This window comes from Dermochelys coriacea, chromosome 26 (genome assembly GCF_009764565.3).
Source record: "Dermochelys coriacea isolate rDerCor1 chromosome 26, rDerCor1.pri.v4, whole genome shotgun sequence".
Lineage (NCBI taxonomy): Eukaryota > Metazoa > Chordata > Testudines > Dermochelyidae > Dermochelys > Dermochelys coriacea.
In genome coordinates, this window is record NC_050093.1 from 14,581,585 (window position 1) to 14,604,518 (window position 22,934).

The 22,934-nt window shown below is 50.7% G+C and overlaps 1 protein-coding gene across 2 annotated transcripts; it reads left to right on the forward strand.

The window, feature by feature from the left end:
- Nucleotides 1–21,570, forward strand: NCAPH (non-SMC condensin I complex subunit H). Of its 2 annotated transcripts, none has more exons than XM_038384730.2 (18): nucleotides 1–142; nucleotides 1,009–1,249; nucleotides 1,476–1,569; nucleotides 2,894–2,986; nucleotides 7,346–7,484; nucleotides 9,236–9,360; nucleotides 9,772–9,961; nucleotides 10,549–10,640; nucleotides 12,467–12,672; nucleotides 14,278–14,426; nucleotides 15,034–15,140; nucleotides 15,961–16,083; nucleotides 16,425–16,532; nucleotides 17,316–17,480; nucleotides 17,910–18,026; nucleotides 18,622–18,710; nucleotides 19,481–19,556; nucleotides 20,510–21,137. In XM_038384730.2, exons 2-18 carry the CDS (start codon nucleotides 1,014–1,016, stop codon nucleotides 20,567–20,569), a joined length of 2,169 nt encoding a protein of 722 aa, XP_038240658.1. In that variant the 5' UTR covers nucleotides 1–142; nucleotides 1,009–1,013; the 3' UTR covers nucleotides 20,570–21,137. The 2 variants fall into 2 exon arrangements, with proteins under 2 accessions (XP_038240658.1, XP_038240660.1); XM_038384732.2 differs by having other exon boundaries at nucleotides 9–142; nucleotides 18,625–18,710; nucleotides 20,510–21,570.
- The last annotated feature ends 1,364 nt before the right edge of the window (nucleotides 21,571–22,934 follow it).

Consider the following 22,934-nt stretch of genomic DNA (forward strand, 5'->3'; position numbering starts at 1 on the left):
CTCCGCCCCCGGCCGCCGCTCGCGTCACCCGCGCCGCGCCTGCGCAGTGTCCGCGCGGGCCGATTCAAACCGGGAAGCGGAGGAAGTCGGCCGGGCCGGGCTCGCGGCAGCGGACGGGGAGGCCCCGCCCCCAGCGAGCGCGGTTCGGAGCAGCCGGGGGGTCGCTCCGCGCTGGCCTGGCAGGAGCTGTCCCGGGGCGGGCCCCCAGGAGCTGGGGGGGGGGAGGAGGTGTCGTCCCGGGGCGCTGGGTGTGGGGGGGTGTTCCCAGGAGCTGGGGGGGAGAGAGAGGAGGAGGTGTTATGGGGCGGTTGGGGGGGCGGGCTGGTGGAGGGAGTGGGGGGGTGTTCCCAGGAGCTGGGGGGGAGAGAGAGAGGAGGAGGTGTTATGGGGCGGTTGGGGGGGCGGGCTGGTGGAGGGAGTGGGGGGGTGTTCCCAGGAGCTGGGGGGGAGAGAGAGGAGGAGGTGTTATGGGGCGGTTGGGGGGGGCTGGTGGAGGGAGTGGGGGGGTGTTCCCAGGAGTTGGGGGGGAGGAGGAGGAGGAGGTTTCCCTGGGTGGTTGGGGGGGCTGGTGGAAGGAGTGGGGGGGGTGTCCCCAGGAGTTGGGGGGGAGGAGGTGTCCTGGAGGAGTTGGGGGTCTGGTGGAGGGAGTGGGGGGGTGTTCCCAGGAGCTGGGGGGGAGAGAGAGGAGGAGGTGTTATGGGGTGGTTGGGGGGGCTGGTGGAGGGAGTGGGGGGGTGTTCCCAGGAGTTGGGGGGGAGGAGGAGGAGGTTTCCCTGGGTGGTTGGGGGGGCTGGTGGAAGGAGTGGGGGGGGTGTTCCCAGGAGTTGGGGGGGAGGAGGAGGTGTCCTGGAGGAGTTGGGGGGGGCTGGCCTGGGGGCTGAAGGGGGAGGCTCCCAGGAGCCGGGGTAGGGGCAGGAGATGTGTCCCAGGCGGTGAGTGGGGGGCTGGCAGTTAGTGTCTCATTAGCTCCTCACCTGCCGTCTCTGTATTTCTCTGCTCCCCCTGCAGTGAAGATGAGCACATCCACACCCCAGCTCGCGGGTCGCAGCCAGAGCGCCTCCTCCGACAGCGTGTTCGTGTCCCCCAGTACCAAGCGGCAGCACCTCAGCGCCACGAACACCCCGGGGCTAGACAGCTTCCCGGGGAACGACGACGAACAGGAACGGAAGCAGCGGCGACGCTCCAGGGTCATCGATCTGCAGCTCAGCAGCACCGACTCGCCCCTCTCTGTGCAGTCCCCTTCCAGCAGGTCAGAGTGACTTATCAAGCAGCTCTGTGCAAGTTTGATTATTGCCTGCGGGAAATGCCCTGGGCTGTGTTAGTACCGGCACTCGGTGGGGGTGGGTAAGTCTACCAGTGGAGTTGTGCGAAAGGCCAGGGATTCAGGGGTGAGGAAGTCTTACAGCTGCTTTCTCGTGCATTGCTACCCAGGCGGCTGTGCTCTCTAAAGCAGAGGTTCTTGCTTGTTTCTTTAGGCGGGCAGAAACCTCCCTGCCTGTGATCCTGAAACTGACAAACACCCAGATTTCAGATCACTACTCCACCTGCATCAAGCTGTCAACAGAAAACGTAAGTGAAAATAGGTCTGCGTGTCGTGCAATAAGCCAACTTTGAAGCAAGCTAGTTCTTCAAGTGGGGCCATTTTACACATGCAGCTCGTACCCGAACACAAACCCAAAAAAGGACGTGGTGTAACCTGCTGGGGATGGTGAAGTTTGGGACTCTTATGCTTATGCTCAAGGCTGTCGTTTCTGGGCTGTTTAGCAACAGACTCAATAACTCTTAAGTTTAAGACTGGAAGCGAAGAATGCAGCCTTCAGTTGTAACCCCAAAGTTGTAAGCTTCAAAGTAGGGACTTTTTTGTGCATCTTCTAGCACAACGGAACCCTGTCCCATGGCTAGGGCTCCTAGATGCTATAATAATACAAATAAACTAGTGTAAAGCCCATGTGTTACCTGCACAAAATTCACTGTCACTTGCACGCTCTAGGGCACCCACCTCTACCTAGGGCTCAAGGCTTTCACCCTTACCCTATTCCTAGGTCTCAGATGTAACCCTCTTAATTTAGGTTTCAGAGTAGTAGCCATGTTAGTCTGTATTCTCAAAAAGAAAAGGAGTACTTGTGGCACCTTAGAGACTAACAAATTTATTTGAACATAAGCTTTCATCCGATGAAGTGAGCTGTAGCTCACGAAAGCTTATGCTCAAATAAATTTGTTAGTCTCTAAGGTGCCACAAGTCCTCCTTTTCTGCTTAATTTAGGCACTCTAACTCCAGTTCCAGTGGCCAGAAGTTGAATTTGTCTAACTTCTGACCCTAAATAAGGCACAAATTTTAACTGTGAGGACAACTAGCCATCAGAGGTCATGGTGGATTCCCACTCGCTAGGAACCTTATTTAAATAACCTTTGGACGTTTTTCTAAAAAATACGTTCTCGTTCAAACGGAAACGAATTTTGGGAAGTCCTTTGGCCTGTGCTGTGCAAGAGGTCAACCTAGATGATTGCAGCGGTCCCTGCTAGCCTTGTAATCTCTGAATTCTGAAGCTGTCATCTGCATTACTTATTCCTAAATGTATAACTTTACATTTTGCTGTATTAAGACTGTTTGAATAGGCCCTGCCTGCCAAGGGATACAGATCACTATGCGACTGCCCTGTCGTCCTCATTATTTACCTCTCTTGCCAATTTTTGTGCCATCCACAGATTTTATCAGCTGTGATTTTATATTTATTTTTCTGATCGTTGATGACAATATTGAACAGTGTTGGGCCTAGAACTATTTCCAAAGACCCCCTGTTGATAAGATTCCCCACCAAGAGTTGCTCATGTAACCATGGATTGAAGGACATGATTTTCCAAAAATAGAAGCTGCCTATGTGCTATGTTTCAGAGAATCACCACGAAGAATGCCTTTGGCCTGCACCTCATAGACTATATGGCAGAGATACTCAAACAGAAGGACTCAGAACTGACCAACTTCAAGGTGAGGGGGATGGCTACTGCCAGCTTGGTGCAATGCTCTGTCTCTTGCTCCCTCCTGGAGCAGAGAGGCCTCTTGTTAGTTCCTGCCTGAACCTCAAATGGGCATAATGCAGGCAGACAGGAACTAAGTTCCCTCTAAACTGCACGGCCACGCAGTAGGCTATCAAGGGCAGCGCATGTGGGGAGAGGTGCCTCTTCCCCCAGCCCCGCCCGCCCCGCACGAGCTGTTGCGGCTGGGGAGAGGTGCCTCTCACCGCTCAGAGCTGCTGCGTCAAGAGAGGGCTGGGGGGAGTCCTCTCTCCCTGCCACAGCCCTGGGGCAGCCTGCACCCCAAATCCCTCATACCTGCTGCACCCCAGAGCTCACAACTACAGCCAGAGCCCTTGCCCCCCCTGCACCCCAAACCCCTCATACCCACCCCTGACCCCCCTCCCAGACTCCAAACCCCTTGGCCTCATCCCTGCTACACATCACCTCCATACTGGTGGACATAGCAAAATTCATTCCACACATGGATGTAAAATATTAGAGGGAACAGTGGATGGGAACCCCTCTGCTGTTCCTGGTTAAGATAGCTGATGGAAATGACTGGACAGTAACTCCTAAGAGAATTTCATAGGGCCAAATTCTTCTCTGTTACACCAGTGAAATCAGTGAGATTTCTGCACTGTTATAATCAAGCCCACAGAAACCAGGGTTCATTTATCAAGGAAAGGCTTGCAAGGTTTCCTGAAGTCCTTATTTTGACATTAGAGGCCAGCGATAGAGCAAGGCCATATCCGAAAGGAGTTTGGTCTGAGACTTGAAGGCGGAGTGAATTAGACTGGAGAAGATGGACAGCAGGAAGGGAACCGGGGATGCGATGGGAGGAGACAAAAGGAGGAACAGTTTTCTTTAGAGGGAGTCCAGCAGAGTATTCACTTGTGCTAAGTGGACAAGGCATGGGTAGGGGGTTCTGCAGTCATGATTTAAATAACGGGGGGGTCTGGTGACCCTGAGAATAGTACTTTGTATCTTGAGTGCTTTACTTCTGATCTCCAAGTGCTTTGTAATGGTGGGCAGATGAGCATATCCCCATTCTGCAGGGCAAGCCTGAGGAATGGGGGGAGTGATTTGTCTAGAGACTCATGGGAAGTCACTGGCAGAACGGAGTCCAGATCTGGATGTGGGCGTTGTGCTTTCCAGTGGGCACTGCTGGTTGCTGGTAATGGTAAGATACTTGCCTGCCAGGGCAGATGTTCACAAGCCATGTTGATGGGAGTCTACACGAGTGTTCTGGAAGCAAAATGTAATTACAAAGAAGGCTTCAGTAAAGGCCTCTCTGGTGGTTTTCTCTGCACTCCTCTTTTTCTATGCAAATGGTAAGCTAGGCAAGGGTATTCGTGTCTTCGTTTATTAGAGGACTCTGCTAGGCTTGGGGAAGGAAGCGCCTGCACAGAAGAGATTACGATTCCACTTCAGCCAAGGAGGAATTCATGTCAGAAACACTGCCCCTGTGCCTCAGGGACCTCTTGGTGCCAAATTGCAGAGAGACTTACCAAGGGTTACAGGGATCCCCTGCATCTGGTGTCTACTTACTCATTTGCCACAGGGTGTCGTGTAAGATCTCGACTGAAACCTTGTGTCACACTAGTGGTCATAATCATTGTGAAACAGATGTACAGATAATCGGTGAGGAGAGATGTTTATATACTGAAAATTATGCTCCGAAGGTCTGTGAGTTAGAGCTGGTCACCAGAAGGTAGTAAACAGGTTTCTTTCAGGCAGGAGACGCTTATCTACCTGTCAGACTGCGTAGCGTTACAAAGGGATCTCACCAAAAGTGGGTGACTGGGCAACAAAATCATAGAATCATAGAATCATAGAATATCAGGGTTGGAAGGGACCCCAGAAGGTCATCTAGTCCAACCCCCTGCTCAAAGCAGGACCAAGTCCCAGTTAAATCATCCCAGCTAGGGCTTTGTCAAGCCTGACCTTAAAAACCTCTAAGGAAGGAGATTCTACCACCTCCCTAGGTAACGCATTCCAGTGTTTCACCACCCTCTTAGTGAAAAAGTTTTTCCTAATATCCAATCTAAACCTCCCCCATTGCAACTTGAGACCATTACTCCTCGTTCTGTCATCTGCTACCATTGAGAACAGTCTAGAGCCATCCTCTTTGAAACCCCCTTTCAGGTAGTTGAAAGCAGCTATCAAATCCCCCCTCATTCTTCTCTTCTGCAGACTAAACAATCCCAGCTCCCTCAGCCTCTCCTCATAAGTCATGTGCTCTAGACCCCTAATCATTTTCGTTGCCCTTCGTTGTACTCTTTCCAATTTATCCACATCCTTCCTGTAGTGTGGGGCCCAAAACTGGACACAGTACTCCAGATGAGGCCTCACCAGTGTCGAATAGAGGGGAACGATCACGTCCCTCGATCTGCTCGCTATGCCCCTACTTATACATCCCAAAATGCCATTGGCCTTCTTGGCAACAAGGGCACACTGCTGACTCATATCCAGCAAAATGGTAGATGAAATTCCATGTTGATAAATGCAAAGTAATGCACATTGGAAAGCATCCCAGCTATACATGCAAAATGATGGGGTCTAAATTAGCTGTTACCTCTCGAGATCTTGGAGTCATTGTGGACAGTTTCTGAATAAGTCAGCTCAATCTGCAGTGGCGGTCAAAAAAGCGAACAATATGAGGAACCTTTAGGAAAGGGATAGATAGTAAATATCCTAATGCCGCTTCATAAATCCATGGTACTCCCACACCTTGAATACTGCATGCAGTTCTGGTTACCTTATCTCCAAACAGATATGTTAGAATTGGGAAAGGTAGAGAGAAGGGCAACAAAAATGATGAGGGGGATGGAACAGCTTCTATATGAGGAGAGATTCAAAAGACTGGGACTGCTCAGATTGGAAAAGACATGATTAAGGGGGGTGTGATAAAGGTCTATTAAAACCATGAGCGGTATGGAAAAAGTGAATAACTTTTACATAAGTCAAGAACCAGGGATTGCCCGATGAAATTAATAGTGAGCAGGTTTAAAACAAACAAAAGGAAGAATTTCTTCTCACAGTCAACCTGTGAAACATTGCCAAGAGATGTTGTGAAGGCCAAGAGGATAACGGGGTTCAAAAAAGAATTAGATAAGTTCATAGTCACTGATGGACCTATCCTCTATTTGCCAAGATGGTCAGAGACACAACTCCATGCTCTTGGAGTGCCAGAAGCTGGGACTGGGTGACAGGAGATGCCTCTGTTTGATACTTGCCCTGTGCTGTTCATTCCTTCTGGCACAGCTGGCATTGTCCGCTGTTGGAAGACAGGTACTGGGCTAGATGAACCTTTGGTCTGACCCAGTCTGGCCGTTCTTATGTTGCCAGAGGCTGGTGGTGTTGAGGAACTGACCCATAGAAGGCACAGGGTTCCTTGCGCTAAGGGCGGGCAGTAGAGGTGTCTCACTGCCCTGGGTACCTCTGAGAAGTATCTACCCCCCCACACCTCCCCAATCTTTTTGAAGCATCAGGTGGGCTTAGGGAGCTGGGATTAGGGTAAGAGCTGGTATTTGCTAAAGGGCACTACAGGGTAGAAAATCTGGGTAGAATTCAGTACAGCAGAAGCACAAGTGACCCTGTCTCTGGTAGCAGGGGGTGAAATTGTAACGGGCAGGAGAGGGACAAGGAGAAGCAGTTAATTAATGAAACTTTCGGCAACAGCGTACAATAAAGTTGGACTCAGTTGTAGATAGACACTACAAAGATAGGTCGTCACTGAGAATCCTCAGAGCAAAATGGAGCTGGACCAGCTGGCACTGGCAGGAGATGGAGCTATAACTTTTAATTTTGAAAGGGGGGAATAAGAGTGATCAATTAATTAACTTAATTTAATTAAATTAACTTCTGTAACTTTTAGCTAAAATGAGGTGTGCAAGACAGACGAGATCTAAGAGGTTGGAGAACAGCATAAAATGCGGAGTTCCAGCGTGGCTGGGTCATAGGGTAATGGTGGCCTGACCGTAACTACGTTTGACCTCCATGTATGAAGCTCGTGAAAGAGAGGACTGTGGTCTTCAATTTCATAGAATGGGTCACAGCGGTGGCACGTAGAGTGGGTGAGAAACAAATGCCATAGGGTCTACGGCGACATGATAAAGAGCTGTGTTTTGTGGAAGGAAAAGGGATGAAAGAGCCCAGTGTGGCTGAAAAGAAATGCATTGCAATGATTCATGCTCATAAAATATCCTTCTTACAAAAGGAATCCATCTCCGGTAGTGCTGATGGGTGGAACATGAACTTTGTCTGGCAAATTTATCCCAGTGAGATGAGATCCTTTCTAATTGTGTGTTCTGTTCGGTCTGTTTCACAGATAGCAGCCGGCACCCTGGACGCCAGCACAAAGATCTATGCAGTGAGAGTGGATGCTGTCCATGCAGATGTATACAAGGTTCTTGGAGGGTTGGGCAAAGACTCAGCACCCACAAAGGATGTGGACAGCCAGGGTGCAGGTGTGCTGCTTGCTGCTTTCATTTTGATGTACTAATCAAGGGAGTTGGAACAGTCTCTCCTGGTCATAATTCCAACTGGTCCTGCACTCATAACTGGTGCAGGACCTCTGTATAACAATCTTATGCTTGCACAGCATCTGTAGATTTCCAGGCCCTTTTTAAGGATGGGAAAATGGAGGGAAGTGACTGCATAAATTCACAATAAATCAGTGACAGAGATGGGATTAGAACCCAAATCTCCTGACTCCCAAGTCCTGTGCTCAGTCTGCTAGATCACTCTCCCTCCTCTGAGCTGAATGTGAGTACTTGGATTACTTATTCTGGCAGAGTGGCCTGACTGAGAGATTCAAAATCATGAGAGAAAGCACCCCTTTGTCTTCATCCTGTCTTGTGCTACAAAAGCAGACTGTCCTGTTGAAAGACAGATTAGTCAACAAAAGGAAACACAGCCTTTAGCTAATTTTATACAACTTCCCTTTGCTGGGAATCCAGACATACCCAATATGGATAATTTTATGCCCAGTAACTTTTGTAGTCATACAAGCTAAAATAAAAGTAATGGAATATAATCCTTAGGATACATGCACTGCCCCGGATTTCCCACCCCCTCTGTGACTATCAGCATCGAACCACTGATCAGGTGCATTATAGGACAGTTTTGTGTGCAGGTATTGGCCAGAGATGGAAGTAGCACTTTGAGCCATATGGACTAATGGTCTGATCTACTTATGGCAGACCTATATTCCTAAGAAAGCTGAATGAATCCAGATTGCTCTAGCATGTATGTGCACTGTCTTTTTCGGCTTCCCATTCCATGGGCAGGAAGGGAGGGGCCAAATGACATGGGTTTCTGATTTCCCTGTTCATTTAGGGATCTAAATGCAGTTGAATAAGAAATAATTGAAAAGATTTCCCCAAATGTCTAGTGCTGATCCAGTCTGGTTTGTGCTCCCTGCTTTCATTTAGTGTAGTGAAGGCATTGCTATGAGTAGGTATTATATGGCTATTTGGGGGTTAATTTGATCAGTTGGAGGGACTTTGGTTTCTGACTTGTCTAGGCCTGTGTTCCCTAGTCCAGAACTTTTCTCCTACTTGCACTGGTCTGCGTGAGCAAGGAGATTGGGAGCTACAAGTTGTACAATCAGTCCTCTGTTCTCTGGCCGACAAAACGCTGGCTCTTTTACACTACAGCAGCTTTAGCTGAGCCACTTAGTTCTTACGCTGTCAGCAGACGTGGGGCTGCACTGTGTGAAATCGGAGATGATCGTCTCACCAGCGCGTGCAAGGAGAAGAGTATGTTAATTCTCACAAACTAATCTAAATGGGAAGAGATTTTTATGGAGGATGAAGCTGGATTCTGTGCATCAAAGGAAATTTTCTTGTCTGCATCTCTGCAGTGTCTGCCCAGTGGGTTTGAGTCCTACCTTTTGCTATCAGATTTTTAAATAAACCTAGAATTATTTTTGTAGTAATTCTGAGGAGGTTTTTTTTTTTTTTTTTTCTTCAAAACTCTTGAACCTGCTCACTGATTTTTGTGGTAACTCCTGATGAGTGTGTAGGGTAAAACCCAAACACACAACCTGTCTTAGTCCAAGGCTTGAGGGAATAGAAGAGATTTAGAAAAGAATGAGTGGGTCAGGTCTATGTTTGATATACTCTCAACTCACCACTTTTCAAGAAGAGTCAAACCCCTACCATTGGTAGCTACATGGCTCTAGAGACAGCCTCTGCAGTAATTCTCCTTTTTATAGATGGAGCTGCTGCTGGTACTGAAGCTGCCAAGAAGCTCCAGACAAAGAAGAAGAAGCACTCGTACAAAACAATCGAACAGAACCTGAATAACATAAACGTCTCTCAGGCAGATCGCAGAAGTGAGGTGGGGAATACTGCCCTGGAGTTTTCGTGTAGCAATTGTTCTACTCAACCCTAAGCCAGAAAGACACTTCTCCTTCCTCACCCCCACGTAACTTCTCTTCTCAACATGGCAAGCTTGTGTCAGGCTCTTGCATTCATATGCTTTCCTCTTGCCATCTCTGCACTCTGCTATCATAGCAAATCTCTTATCTGTCTCTACCCTGTCCCTCCTTTACTGGTGCCCTTCAAATTCTACAGCAAGACAACTCTGCTCTAGTTAAGCCGTGTGTGTGTGTGTGTGTGTGTGTGTGTGTGTGTGTGAAACTCATGTCTCTAATTAGAGCTTCTCTGTGATGGGGTCTTGTGTCCATCCATCATCTGTTTTCCCTCTGCCTCTGTTCCTTGATTCTTCTCACTTTGTGTCCATGTGCAGGTTGATCCCATGTTCCAGAAGACAGCAGCCTCCTTCGATGAGTGCAGCACGGTTGGCATCTTCCTCAGCACCCTGCATACCCACAGCTATCGCTGTGAGCTCCTTTTGGATGCCAAGGTCACGCCGCTCCCATCGTCTGAGACCTTGGAGTCCCCGAGCTCTACTCCTGTGAAGGTGGCAGACCTGAAGTGTAGGTGGAAGTAATAACTGTGAACTCTGGACTCTTACAGGCTCCCGCTCCATCCCACCGAACTCCCTAATAGTTCTTATGCTTGTTGTCTCTCAGCGCAACAGACACCATGTTCCCTTCGCTGTTTGGCTCATCTGTTAACATTTTGGTCTCAGTTGACCTCATTCTGGCTTCAGTTATCTAATTCTGCCCCTCCCCCCCTTGGTTAACCCTTTGGTGCTGTCACACATACATTGCTTAGGGGGAGATGTTCCTAAATTGGATGCATGGTGCAGATTTTAGGGTAGGTTTCTTGGTTCCTGCTGCTTTTTAGGCTTAAACCATAAAATCGTGGTCAGTGTAGGGTGAAAGTAAACAGTGTGTGTGGCTTCAGGCATTTATTTCCTGGGTTAGTCTCTCAGTGGTGGGGCAATAGCTTTGTTCTCCAACCTTCAACTCCCATGCATGTGTTCTGAAATGCTTGTCCATATTTGAGGTACGGTCATCTCAGCAGTAGTATAAATCCAGATTACTTGATGGTGATTTAAGTTAATTGCTGATCATTAACCCTCTTCATAATATCTCCTTACTGCTTTTGTGGTCTCTAGCTATCCTGCTGCAGTGCATCGAACCGCGCCCCATCTGCCCTACGTTGAGTGGCTTCCAGCTTTCCCATTGGGACAGTGACTCCCATGATGAGGTATGTCTGTCAGCAAGCTGCTCATATTTGCTCAGTGCAGAGCGTGATATGGGAGTTGTTCCCAGTGTCCCCAGCTGCCTCTGTCAAAGATCTCTTCAGGCTGGAAAGGAAAGGGACACTTGCTCTGCGGGGTCAGGGCTATTCTGACAGAACCGGACAGGGAAGTGGTATGCAGTATTCCCTGGGGTGCATCTTAGCAACTAGAATTCTGGGACTAACTAAAGTATCTGACCTACTTTTAAACAGAGAATAGGATTTTAAACTATTTGAAGGGATGTCTCTGGAGAAATACACGCCATTCAGACATCTTATTAAGACCCAGGCCTAAAAAGGATTCCCTAGGATTATTGTAATCTGCCCCTATTGGTGTAGAGCAGAGAGGTTGATTCCTCTTGCATCCTGAGGTACTGAAAAAACACCTATTAAGTACAAGATGGGATTGATTCTTGTCCTTCTAGATTGGGAAGAGGGCGATGTACTCTGGGCTCAAATGGCCTGCGTGTGCCTGAGGTTGTGCTCCATTCAGGAGTCATCACCTGAGTTTAGTTCTTCAGTTTCTTAACAATTTCTTTTCCCTGTCTATCCCCTGAGGCGGACGTCCTATAGCATTGAATCTACAGGACTAAGGCTCCAAGGATGAGCAGGTTCATAGAATATCAGGGTTGGAAGAGACCTCAGGAAGTCATCTAGTCCGAACCCCTGCTCAAAGCAGGACCAACCCCGGCTAAATCATCCCAACCAGGGCTTTGTCAAGCTGGGCCTTAAAAACCTCTAAGGATGGAGATTCCACCACCTCCCTAGGGAACCCATTCCAGTGCTTCACCACCCTCCTAGTGAAATAGTGTTTCATAATATCCAACCTAGACCTCCCCCACTGCAACTTGAGACCATTGTTCCTTGTTCTGTCATCTGCCACCACTGAGACCAGCTGAGCTCCAACTACCTGAAGGGGGGTTCCAAAGACGGTGAAGGCTGTTATCAAATCCCCCCTCACTCTTCTACAGACTAAATAAGTCCAGTTCCCTCAGCCTCTCCTCCTAAGTCATGTGCCCCAGCCCCCTAATCATTTTCTTTGTCCTCTGCTGGACTCTCTCCAATTTGTCCACATACCTTCTGTGTGTGGGTGGGGGTGTGTGTCCAAAACTGGACGCAATACTCCTGCACTGGTGAGGCCACACCTGAACAGAGGGGAATAATCACTTCCCTCGATCTGCTGGCAATGCTCCTACTAATGCAGCCCAATATGCCGTTAGCCTCCTTGACAGCAAGGGCACACTGCTGGCTCATATCCAGCTTCTCGTCCACTGAAATCCCCAGGTCCTTTTCTGCAGAACTGCTGCTTAGCCAGTCGGTCCCCAGCCTGTAGTAGTGCATGGGATTCTTCCGTCCTAATGCAGGACTCTGCACTTGTCCTTGTTGAACCTCATCAGATTTCTTTTGGCCCAATCCTCTAATTTGTCTAGATCACTCTGGATCCTATCCCTACCCTCCAGCTTATCTACCTCTTCCCCTCCAGTTTAGTGTCGTCTGTGAACTTGCTGAGGGAGCAATTCATCCCATCATCCAGATCATTGATAAAGATGTTGAACAAAACAAAAGAAGGTTACCTGCGTGTGGGATTCTCTGACGTGCCCATTCTCTGGATAACCAATCCCCTTCAGGTTTTTAGTTAGTCCACTCTCTCTGAGTACTAAGCCCCAAGTAAGGTTTATATTCTGGAGCAAATGTGTTAAGCCCTGCATAGGTGTCTTATTTTGCCTTGGAGGCCCAGGGTTTGGTATTGAATCCTTTCTGTGAGTGAATAACTTGCTCTTTCTGTTCTGCAGTCAGTGTCTGCTCTGCTGGATAAATTTAAGAAAAGCGACCAAGTCTTTGATATCAAGGCAGAGGTGGATGGTGACCCTGCAGACTATGCTGATGCCCTAGTGGAGGATGACTTTGATGCAGACATGCCAGATATAACGGTAGCAGGGGATGTTGGGAAGCTCTCAGACAAGCTGGAGGCCTGCAGTATGGTGCGTGAGAGCATGAGGTACGTGGTATGCTTTGGTCTGCAGCGCTAAGTCCTTCATCGGCCAGGGTTTGACATCCAGCCACAGCCTCCAGCTCAGGATGTTGAACAGCCGTGTTTTGATAGTAGGTTTCCTGAGGCAGTGAAGTTTACAAGCAGAGCTTGCTACTGTACAGCTGGTATCCGTGAATCAAGTAACTTCTCATTATAGGACTCTCTCTAATCTTTTCTTCCCCCACTGAGAGACAGAAATGGGACTTGGTGACCAGGGATCCCAGAAATCCGTTCACCATGGAAAAACACAGAAACTGCGCTTTTACAGAGAATCTTTCATTTTTACATTTTGTGAAAAAAATAAAAACATACAGTAGACCCCTGTTTATCCGAGCCTTCATTGAACGGCTCTCAGTGTTAACCGAACCGCCAGTAGCGGGGCTCAGGTGGCTGGTGGTTTGGATAATACAGAGCTGGATAAATGGGGTTCTACTGTATATCAATACAATATTGTGTTCAACTAATCCCACAGGGTAACTAGGGAAAGTAAAGTTCAGTGTTTCATTTTAATTGCAGAAAGAGATGGCTTTTTATGGTTTTTCCTTTGTTTTTGTTGGAGAATTTTGACATTTTTTTAATCACGGAAAACTAGGATCGCAGTTAATGACTCCAACCAGGCCAGCATCCATCCAGTATGATCTCCAGGTTAAAAGTAAGCTGCACAGCTATCTAAAGGGTCTCCTTCCACTGTTTAAATGTCAAATGCAATTAAAATGGTTTTAAATTTCTCCCAGTCCCCCACCCCAACCATCTCTGCTGTGAATCATCGGAACCATTGGTGCTGAAGATATTCAGGTGGTTGAGCTTTGATAATGAAAGTTAGAACTTTGCTGTGTGTTGCACCAGAGTGTGTGTTTGTTACTTCAATTCAAGCCACTTCAGTCTGTTGGCCACCAGTCCCTGACCCTGTGTAAAGCACCTCTGAAGGGATGGGCATCCTTACCCCGCATCAACCATTTGACCGCCAGGTCTGGAGATGTTTTTGTAGCTGGGAGTTGGCAGGGACTGCGAGGTGCCCAGACCGTTCCCTTGGCTAGAGCCAGAACACCTGCCCTTATCCCCTGTGGACTTCAGAGGGAGGAAAGTAAAACCCCTTTCCGCTGTCTGTGGAGGGCATCTATTAGAAGGGGATGGAATGAGACGAAAGGGAATGAAGCTAGGGAAATCACCCTTATTCAGCTGCTTATCCTGTACCACCTTAGGGAGCAAGAATGCAAATCGCCATCTGCTTCCCAAACCCCAGAACCCTTGTTGGCAAGTCAGCTAACTTGTATTATTTTTGTGTGTGCCTCTACAACCGACAGCATGATCACCAGCAAGACCATGAATAAGAGGCGAAGGGATTAGAAGCCACTGCTCCCCACCTGCTTAAGATCAAGGCTTGTCTGTGTTAAGGCTTTTATACTTTTTGCAGACTAGCCACTGAAGGGGAAAATGACCCACATCTGAACAGGACTGATCCCGTCCGACAGTGATGCATGCACGTACTGGCTAGCCCCTGGGCTACTGTAGTGTGTGGTGGTGCTGTTTTTTTGCATGGATTATAACTGATTGGGGGGGGGGTTCTTTCAGTAAGGACGTGATTCCCCTTGCGGAGGGAGACATCAGGACCATGTGCCTCCATCTCTCTGTGAAACCTGGAGAGTATTCCTACTTCAGCCCCCGCACCATGTTGATGTGGGCCGGCCCAGAGCACTGGCGCTTTAAGCCTCACCATAAACGTATGTATTTGTAGGATGCAGTTCAGAAAGTGGATCCACTTTACTGTAAACTTCTGGTGTGTCTAAAGACAGATGCCTTTCTAGCCATTAAGTAGTGACTATCAGGGTAGAGACCACTGTGCACTGCTCTCCAGTCACTCTTTCAGCCACTTTAGGAGGAGCTCTCTCTGTCTAGGGGGAAGTCTAGTTTGGTATGGGGTGAGGGGGAGTATATCTATGTAATAGCATACTACTTAGGTCCTGTCCTAGTGCAGCCATAGGGGATACCAGTTTAAATATCTATCCCAGTTTGCCTGCAACCTCCCTCCAATGCCACAAAGCTCAATTGCACTATCTGCTTGTTCTTCTTTAGAAAGACAAACAGCCCTTTAAAATATTAAATCTACAATGAAAACTCCAGTACCTCTTAGCTCACAGAAAAGCTCTGCTGACTGAAGGCGGAGCATATGCCATCTTCCTTTCCTTTAGCTACAGAATACCTGAGTGCGGGTGACCTGAGGACCTTTCCAAGCAGGCTAGGAACACTGCCCGAGAAGTAAAGGTAGCAGCATTTGATTCTCCTCCCCCCACAAGTGTTGAGCAGTGACCATAACCTCCCTTTCTGCAGTGGACACGGGTGCTGAGAAGGGGGGCAGGAAGAGGAACACAAAGAAAGTCTTCGAACTCGACTTTGATGAGGATATTGACTTTACGACGCGTTTCCGTAAGGCTAAGGTATGTACTGGGTTGCCATGGGGACCTGGCTGTTTTCTGCTCCCTCCTCTGTGACATGGGGAGCGTCTTTAGTACAAGCCATTGGCAGATCTTTTAAAATGGGGTTTTGCTGTGAACTGGATTCTAAAATCAGCCCTGGAGGCCTATCTGTGGGGATGTTCCTCACTCCAGATCAAATGACAGTAGAGACTGTCTCTGCTAGCCCTGTATTCTGGAAGTCCTGCTGGATTCTTCCTGGCTTATGCCACTGCAGGCAGGGAGCTGCCCAGGGGTCAGCGAGGGCAGTATGCAGAGCTGCCAGTGGCACACAGCTAACAGATCTGTACAATGGGGATGCCAGTATAGATTCCAGCTTTTTATCCCAGAGCTGTTCGCTTTTTGAGACTCCCAGGAATAATCTGGAGTAGAAGCATATTGTAGTCACTAAAGTGAACAGGTCTGACTGAATAAACAGGGGGCAGAGCTGTTGAGTGCAAAGGTGCCTTTTCCCATAGTTTTCCACAGCTCGAGCCTGTCAAGGCACTGTACTGCCAGCCCTGGGCTGGTTGTCTTCCCACTTACTCTCTGCCGCTGCTAGTGCATTGAGCATCCTTTTGAATATTCCCCCATTCTCTTCTCTGAACCATGGAGCTCTGAGGACCCACTTCCAAACTCTTAGTGTGCTTACTCCAATGCTGGGTGGAACTCGGCGCTCGCATGCCCTGGCAAGCAAGGGAGTTCTTTGAAACGGCTCCCTGGTGTATAGGCTGGACGTGCTTGGGCTAGGATTGGCCCCGGAGTGGCAGGTGCTCTGGTGTGATATGGTGTTCACCTTGAACAGGCAGCGACAACTCTGGCCAAATCAACCCTTGACAACCAGAACAAGAAGAGCACCACGCTCCCTGAAGACTTCCACTATGACCCTGACAACATCATCCGGCTCTCCCTCAAACCAGCTATCAAGGTACAGTTCTCTTCCTGACCCCAGCTGGGTTCTTCTACCCTGCCTGCTGTGCCATGGGCTGCGGGACTCCCATAGTGCAGTCAGCGAACACTCCTCCACCAGGAGATGGTCCACTAAGGAGGCGCTCGGTTCATCTGGTTAAACCTGCCGCTTTGTTGATACCAGGCATGCTGTGCACGGAGAGGAGGGCAGAGGTTTAAAATGGGGGAGGGCTGGGATGGACCTGGGGAGGAAGAGGAGTGCCATGGGCCTAGGAGGAAGGGAATATGGCTGTCTGGATGCTAGTCTGGGCAGTGTTCAGGATCTCTGTCCTTTTCTGCCCCTTGGCCTTGTCCCGGCAGCTGTGGAGGAAGGCTCTGCAGAGCAGCTCATCTGACCAAGAGGATGAGATTGGAGAGTATGATTACAACAACCCCAATGACACCTCCAACTTCTGTCCTGCACTGAAGGTAGGTAGGGTGGGGTGTCACTTGGCTGTGTACTGTCTGGTGGAAAATACCATCTCTCTCCAGCGGGAAAGAACCACCTGGGAGAGCAGCTTCCAGCACCACACAGGCCTGCCTGCTCTCACCGATCCAAATGTGGTCCCTGCAGTGCCACAAGTGGAGCTGCCTGGACAGGCTTTGGCACCTGCTCGCTTGTGAGGGAGCTGAACCAGGTGCTAACAAAGCCCCGGACTTACCAGATTTCACCAGTGACACGGCAGCCGACTCTGGTAACCTTTCTCTGGGCAGGAGGAGCGTCCTCATCCCTCCACACTTGCTAACCGTGGAATCACGCTGACTCTGAACTAGCCAGCTCCTATGTCTGCAAATGTGCCTCTCTCCACCTGCTAAAACCCCGGACTGACGGACACACACCCACCCACCCACCCTCTCTCCTGTGTGTGCAAACCCTCTGCTCACAGAGCAATTGTCACATCCTCCAGCGGCTTCCCAGCAGGATCCTGTTCCAAGTGCTCTGCCTTGGCTCTTTAAAAACTTCATGGACTTGCTTCAGTGCCCTCGCAGACCCTGTGCCGCGCATTCAGTCATGCCCCCAGTGGTGGGCGAGCTCAAGCATCCCTTTGCATTTCCCAGCTCTGGGAATCATGTGCTGCTTTGGTGCTGGGGTGTAGATGGTGCATCTCGGGGGGTGGGGAACCCTGCATGTTGCTGTTGGGATTTGCAGGGAGCACACGGACTACCGCATCTGTGTGAGTCTTCTCCTTTTTCCCCCCAATAACTGCTCAGGCTGCTGATAGCGACGATGACCCCGACCCCGTTGACTTCATGGGCCAGGGTGGGCCATTTGAACTGACCGTAATGGGGACAGATCCGTATGGTGATCTCAGCAGGGCCCTGGGGGCTGACATCACAACGTATGGAGAGTCCAACCTTGTTGCTGAGCCCCAGAAGGTAAGAGCTGGCATGCTGCCCATGCGGTCCCGGCTGGTATGTGGCTTAGTCCTGAGCTTGCCTCTGTTGGAGCTGCAGGGTGGGCAGGGGGCCCCTGGAGAGCAGTGAAGCGCCATTTGTGCTCCCCGTGGCAAGCTGCTGGCCAGTGCAGCAGCAGGGGGACTAGTGTGAGGCTCCAGCAGCAGGGGGCCCATGGAAGGGAAGCTCTCTGTGGGATGGAGCAGGCTGCGCTGCCTTCGGAACGGGCCTGCATTCTGAGGCGCAGGGACTCGCCGGTTGCAGTGCTCCGTCCGGTAGAATAATGCCTGCCAAACCGTCCAGAGGGGATCCTGCTGGACTCAGCGCTCTGATCAGTTTGACATGCTTCCGCTTGTCTGGGGACGCTGCTGCTTTCTCACCGCCCTTCTCGCCCTGCATGTCTATCTTCAGGTCAATAAGATAGAAATTCATTATGCAAAGACGGCCAAAAAGATGGACATGAAGAGGCTAAAGCGGACCATGTGGGACCTCCTGACTGATGTGCAGAAGGAGCAGGTGGGGGCAGAGGTGAGTGCAAGGAGAACCCAAAGCAGCCATCCCTGGCCACCCACATGTGGACCAGCTTGACAGCCCCTTCTCAGCCCTACCTCTGCACCGTAGTGACCTGGCTGGCTGATTCCAGTGCATTCCCAGCCCAGGCATCTCTGTGGTGCTACTAGCAGGCACCTTACCAAGCCCTGGGGGATCTCGAACGGTGGGTAAAGTAGCCCATTCAGCACGACCCTGCTAGCACTAGCAGGATTGTCGTGTTCAGTATAGGAGCTCCAAGCTCTCAGCTTTGGTCCCTTTCTCTCATGCTGATGTGGCCTGGGGAGGGCTTCAGATCAATGCACGTGGCTCCCCAAGGAGCCATACTGTCCCTGGCAGCCTTAGGAGAGAGGTTGGCTATGTTCAGAAGGAGCTGGGAGGGCGTCTCCCAGCACTCATGGGGAGAGACGCTCGAGTCTGATGCCGATAGGAGACTCCTTCGTGATGCATCTTGGTCTTGCTCGTGTTTGAGAAAGCAAAGACCTGGAATCCTGGGGTGAGGCTTTCCTGGTGTAGTCCCAGTGAGCACCCTGACCTGCCTGGGTCTGACTATCTGCCTTTCCCCTTGCTGAAGCAGAATGAAGTTGCAGAGAAGGAGACTGACTCTGTAACACTAACAGGCAAGAAGGTCTTCAGTGGCATCACAAAAGATCTGCTTCACAGGTAGGTGGGGGTCAAGACCCTTCCTAGAAGGGCCTGCTGTGCCATGGCTGCAAGCCATGGAATCGGAGGGGCTGCCGCTACAAGCCTCTGGATGAATCCTGGGTGTTCCCTATTGACTCCCCATCTGCCCCCGGTGGGATAATGTCGCTCTCGGCTTTTACACCGAGGGGGTGTCAGTCTGAACAGTGAGTGGCCTCCGAGTGGGGGATATCTGCATTGCAATGCAACACCTGCACCGTGTCAGCTGACGGGCTCAGGCTGGAAGATGGGTTCTGGGACCCTCCCTCCATCCAGGTCCCAGAGCTTGGGCTGAGCCCAAAGGTCTACACTGCCATTTTACAGCCCCTGAGCCCAAGCCAGCTGACATGGGCCAGCTGCACGTGCTTCATGGCAGTGAAGCATCCTCTGAATGTCTTGGCCGCAGTATGAAGCTCTCCCATCTGCTGCGCGTGGGGATAGCTTGATCTCAAGCTTGGGTTGCTGAATGTTGATCAGAGGGCCTGCTCACCCCTCAGCCCAGCTTCCTTCTGGCTGGGTTTGCGGAGATGGGTGGGAAGAAGCTGCAGGCCTGAGGTGAGGCCCTCGGAGGGTTGAGGGGGGAAGAGGTTTTGGTCTTCTTAGTGGGAAATAGGAAAAGCTGGAGAGTGGTGAAAGATCTCACTCACTTAACCAGCCCCCACTGGTTCATCAGTGTGCCCCATCACTGGTGTCTAATGTGTAGGCTCCAGCTGTCTGTGTAACCACCTCCCTCCCTTTGGCTGTTTTTACAGACTGCCTTCCGTGATGGCTCAGAACCTCTCTGTGCCGCTGGCGTTTGCCTGCCTCTTGCATTTGGCAAATGAAAAGGTGAGCAGTGTCCACATGTAATGCTGGGCAACCCCGATGAATCCCACTGGGACTGCAGGGAGCAGTCAGTGAAAGAGGTGGGGTGCTGGGTCCAAAAGTTCCATGTGAGCAAGGCCCACAGCCAGATACCCGGGAAAGCATTCTCTGCAGTAGCTCAGAGCCCTCCCCATCCAGAGTCCCATCACTGGCCACTGTGGATATTTGCCGCTAGCAGTCGCAGATCGACTGCATGCCATTGAAGGCTGTTCCATCAGGCCATCCCCTCCATAAACTTCTCAAGCTCAGTCTTGAAGCCAGTTTGGTTTTTGCCCCCCACTGCTCCCCTTGGGAGGCTGTTCCAGAATGTCACTCTTCTGCTGCTTCATAGCAACCCCACTTTTCTTCTTGGGCTTTTTATTCATGACCAAAGAACTTTTTATTGCTTTAATTTCCCTTGCAAGGTCTAACTCGGCTTGAATTTTACAATTCTCTTTTCATGCCTATGCTTTCTGACTTCCAAGCTGTAGCTTTCTTTGCTGATCAATCCCTTCTTCAAGTCCTTGTAGGAGGCTCTCTGCTTACTCCTACATCCTCTTTGAGGTGGTTATTAATCCACAAATGAGCACATTGGTCTTGATTTAAGGCTTGAATTTCACCCTGTCTTCTCTTGGCTTAGCTCAGACCCTGAACTTTTGCTTTGAACATCACTTCTGTGCTGTGGGTTTTTAATTCAGTTTCCCAAGCACTGATAGGAAATAAGCAAGTTGGCTCTTGGGCAGTGACTCTAAGATGGTTCCAGCCTAGGGATGGTTCTAGGTACAAAGCTGGAAGTCAGGGCAGACTGGGGTCATGACTAGTTGGACTATCTGTGCCGTTGTGATCTGTCAGTAACAGCTTTCCTGTGGGCTGGCTACGGTGGTCTCTGCTGGGAAGCGTCTGGCTTGTAGAACTAATCTGCTTCCTCTCCTCTTCAGAATCTGACGCTGGAGGGGGTAGAGGACCTGTCTGACGTCCTTGTGAAGCAAGGAGATTGATGTGCCACGTGGGCGGAGCAGGGCGCTCTGGCTGCTCTGATAAGATGGGAGCTCTTTGCCCCACAATGAGACTAGCCATTCGTTTCAGCGAGTGGCATGACTGGGTCTCATCACTGGTAGCTTTCTCTCCCCTGCCAGCACTACCAATGGGATTTCTCAGAACACCTTGTGTGAATCATGGACACCTGCCTCTCCAAACCTGGGCTCCTAGGGTCACTCGGGCAGATGGGGATTGCAACTCTCGTGCCTCCATGGGAACTGGAGCCCTCTTTGAGCCATTCAACTCTCTCTTGCCTTTTTAGATGGTAACAATGCCCTACAGATTCATGCTGCTGCTTGCCCTAGCCACTGCTACAGCAAAGAACTTTCTAGCATATCTTCCCCCCGGCCCCCGTCTCACTTTCTGTACATAGAACCTGTTGTAATTACTGGGTTATTACCCCCTTAACTATATTGTCTCATCGCTTTACACATTATTAGGATCTCTCTGAAATGATTTAACCTATTTTGTACAGCTTTTTAAAAAAATAAAATAAAATAAACTGCAATGTTGGTTCAGGTTTTGGGGGCTCTGCTTTGTGGGGGGAGAGTGGGTTTCCCAGGGGTAGAACAAACCCCACTGCCTCTCCCTCATAGTTTCAGAATTCACAGTGCTGGGCGGCAGTGAAGCAGAGAAGAGTAAAACAATGCGAAAGGTACAGCATTGGACGGTGAGTGCCAGACTTGGCATCAGCTGCCTCTGTCCATTCTCCGAACTGGAGTAAACAACAAGTGATACCACCATACCGGTGTGCTGCAGAGTTCTGTGGCACACGGTCCCGGCATAGGTATAGACGTGACCTGAGCTATGACATCGCTCGTGCTCCACTGGAATAAGTCTTCAGCTCTCCCCATCAGGAAATGTAGTTGCGATGTGTATGTAGACCCAGTCCAATGTACTCTCGGGCTGTGCGTATCCAGTCACATCTGCATACGCAAGACCAGCTCCTCTGAGCAGCAGAATTCAAGGCTGCTGGGCTGTGCCCCACATGTGATCCCAGGAGGGCATGCATCCAGTCACGCTGCTGGTTGTGCAAAGCAGGAACATGAGAAAAACCTTTACTTTTATTCAACTAAATTGGGCAGAGAAGTCTGAGCATCCCTGGCCCTCACCAGCACAGCTATTGTCTGGAGCTAGCAGTGCCCAGGGTTTTTAGATGCCTAGAGGAGCGGTGTCTGGCAGAAAGCCATGCCTTGTCCATCACTGGTTGAACTCCGTGCAGACAGAGGAACGGGGCACTGCTGGGAGCTCTCTCCGCAGCTCCTCCACAACATTTTGCACTGCAGTGGCTGTGGTCAACTAGGGTCTCTCAGGAGACCTGCTGCCATTGCTAAGATTCAGCCACTGACCTGGAGTGCATGAGGTAAGTGCCAGCAGTGACCCTTTTGCTCAGCCCTACTTGAGTGTCAATGTCCTAGCTCCCTTTACGCTCCAGTGGTGTCCCTAGCCCAGAGCCCTGTGGGAGCAATCAGCTAGGATTGCCAACTTTCTAATTGCACAAAACCGAATGCCCCGCCCCTTCCCTGAGGCCCTGCCCCTTGCTCACTACATTTCCCCCTCCCTCAGTGGCTTGCTCTCCCCCCACCCTCACTCTCTTTCACTGGGACGGGGCAGTGGGTTGGGGTGTTGAAGGGGTGAGGGATCCAGGGTGGGGCCAGAAATGAGGGGGTTCAGGGTTGGGGTGCAGGCTCTGGGGTGGGGCAGGGGATGAGGGGTTTGCGGTGCAGGAGGGGGCTCCAGCTTGGGGAGTGGGGTTGAGAAACAGAGTGTGGGAGGGGGCTGTGGGTTAAGGCAGGGAGTTGGGGTGTGGGAGAGGGTATGGGCTCTGGGCTAGGGGTGCGGGCTCGGGTGCAGCTGGGGATGAGGGGTTCAGGGTGTGGGAGGGGACTCAGAGGGTTGGGGTGCAGGGTGTGAGGGCTTTGGCTGGGGATACAGGTTCTGGGCTGGGGATGAGGGGTTTGGGGTGCAGGAGGGGGCTCTGGGTTTGCAGGGGGCTCAGGGCTGGGGCAGGGGATTGGGGCTCGAGGTTGGGGCACGGGCTTACCTCTGGTGGCTCCCAGTCAGCGGGGCTAAGGCAGGCTGCCTGCCTGCCCTGGGTTGGTGCTGTGCCCTGGAAGTGTCCAGCAGGTCTGGCTTGTAGGCCGGGGTGGGGGGGTGGCCAGGAAACTCCCTGTGCTGATCTTGCCAGCAGGCACCGCCCTCCCCCCCCACCCACCCCCCCAGCTCCCACTGGCTGCAGTTCCTGGCCAATGGGAATGTGGCACTGGTGCTTGGAGCCGGGGCAGCTTGTGGAGCCCTGTGGCCCCCTGCCTAGGAGCTGGACCT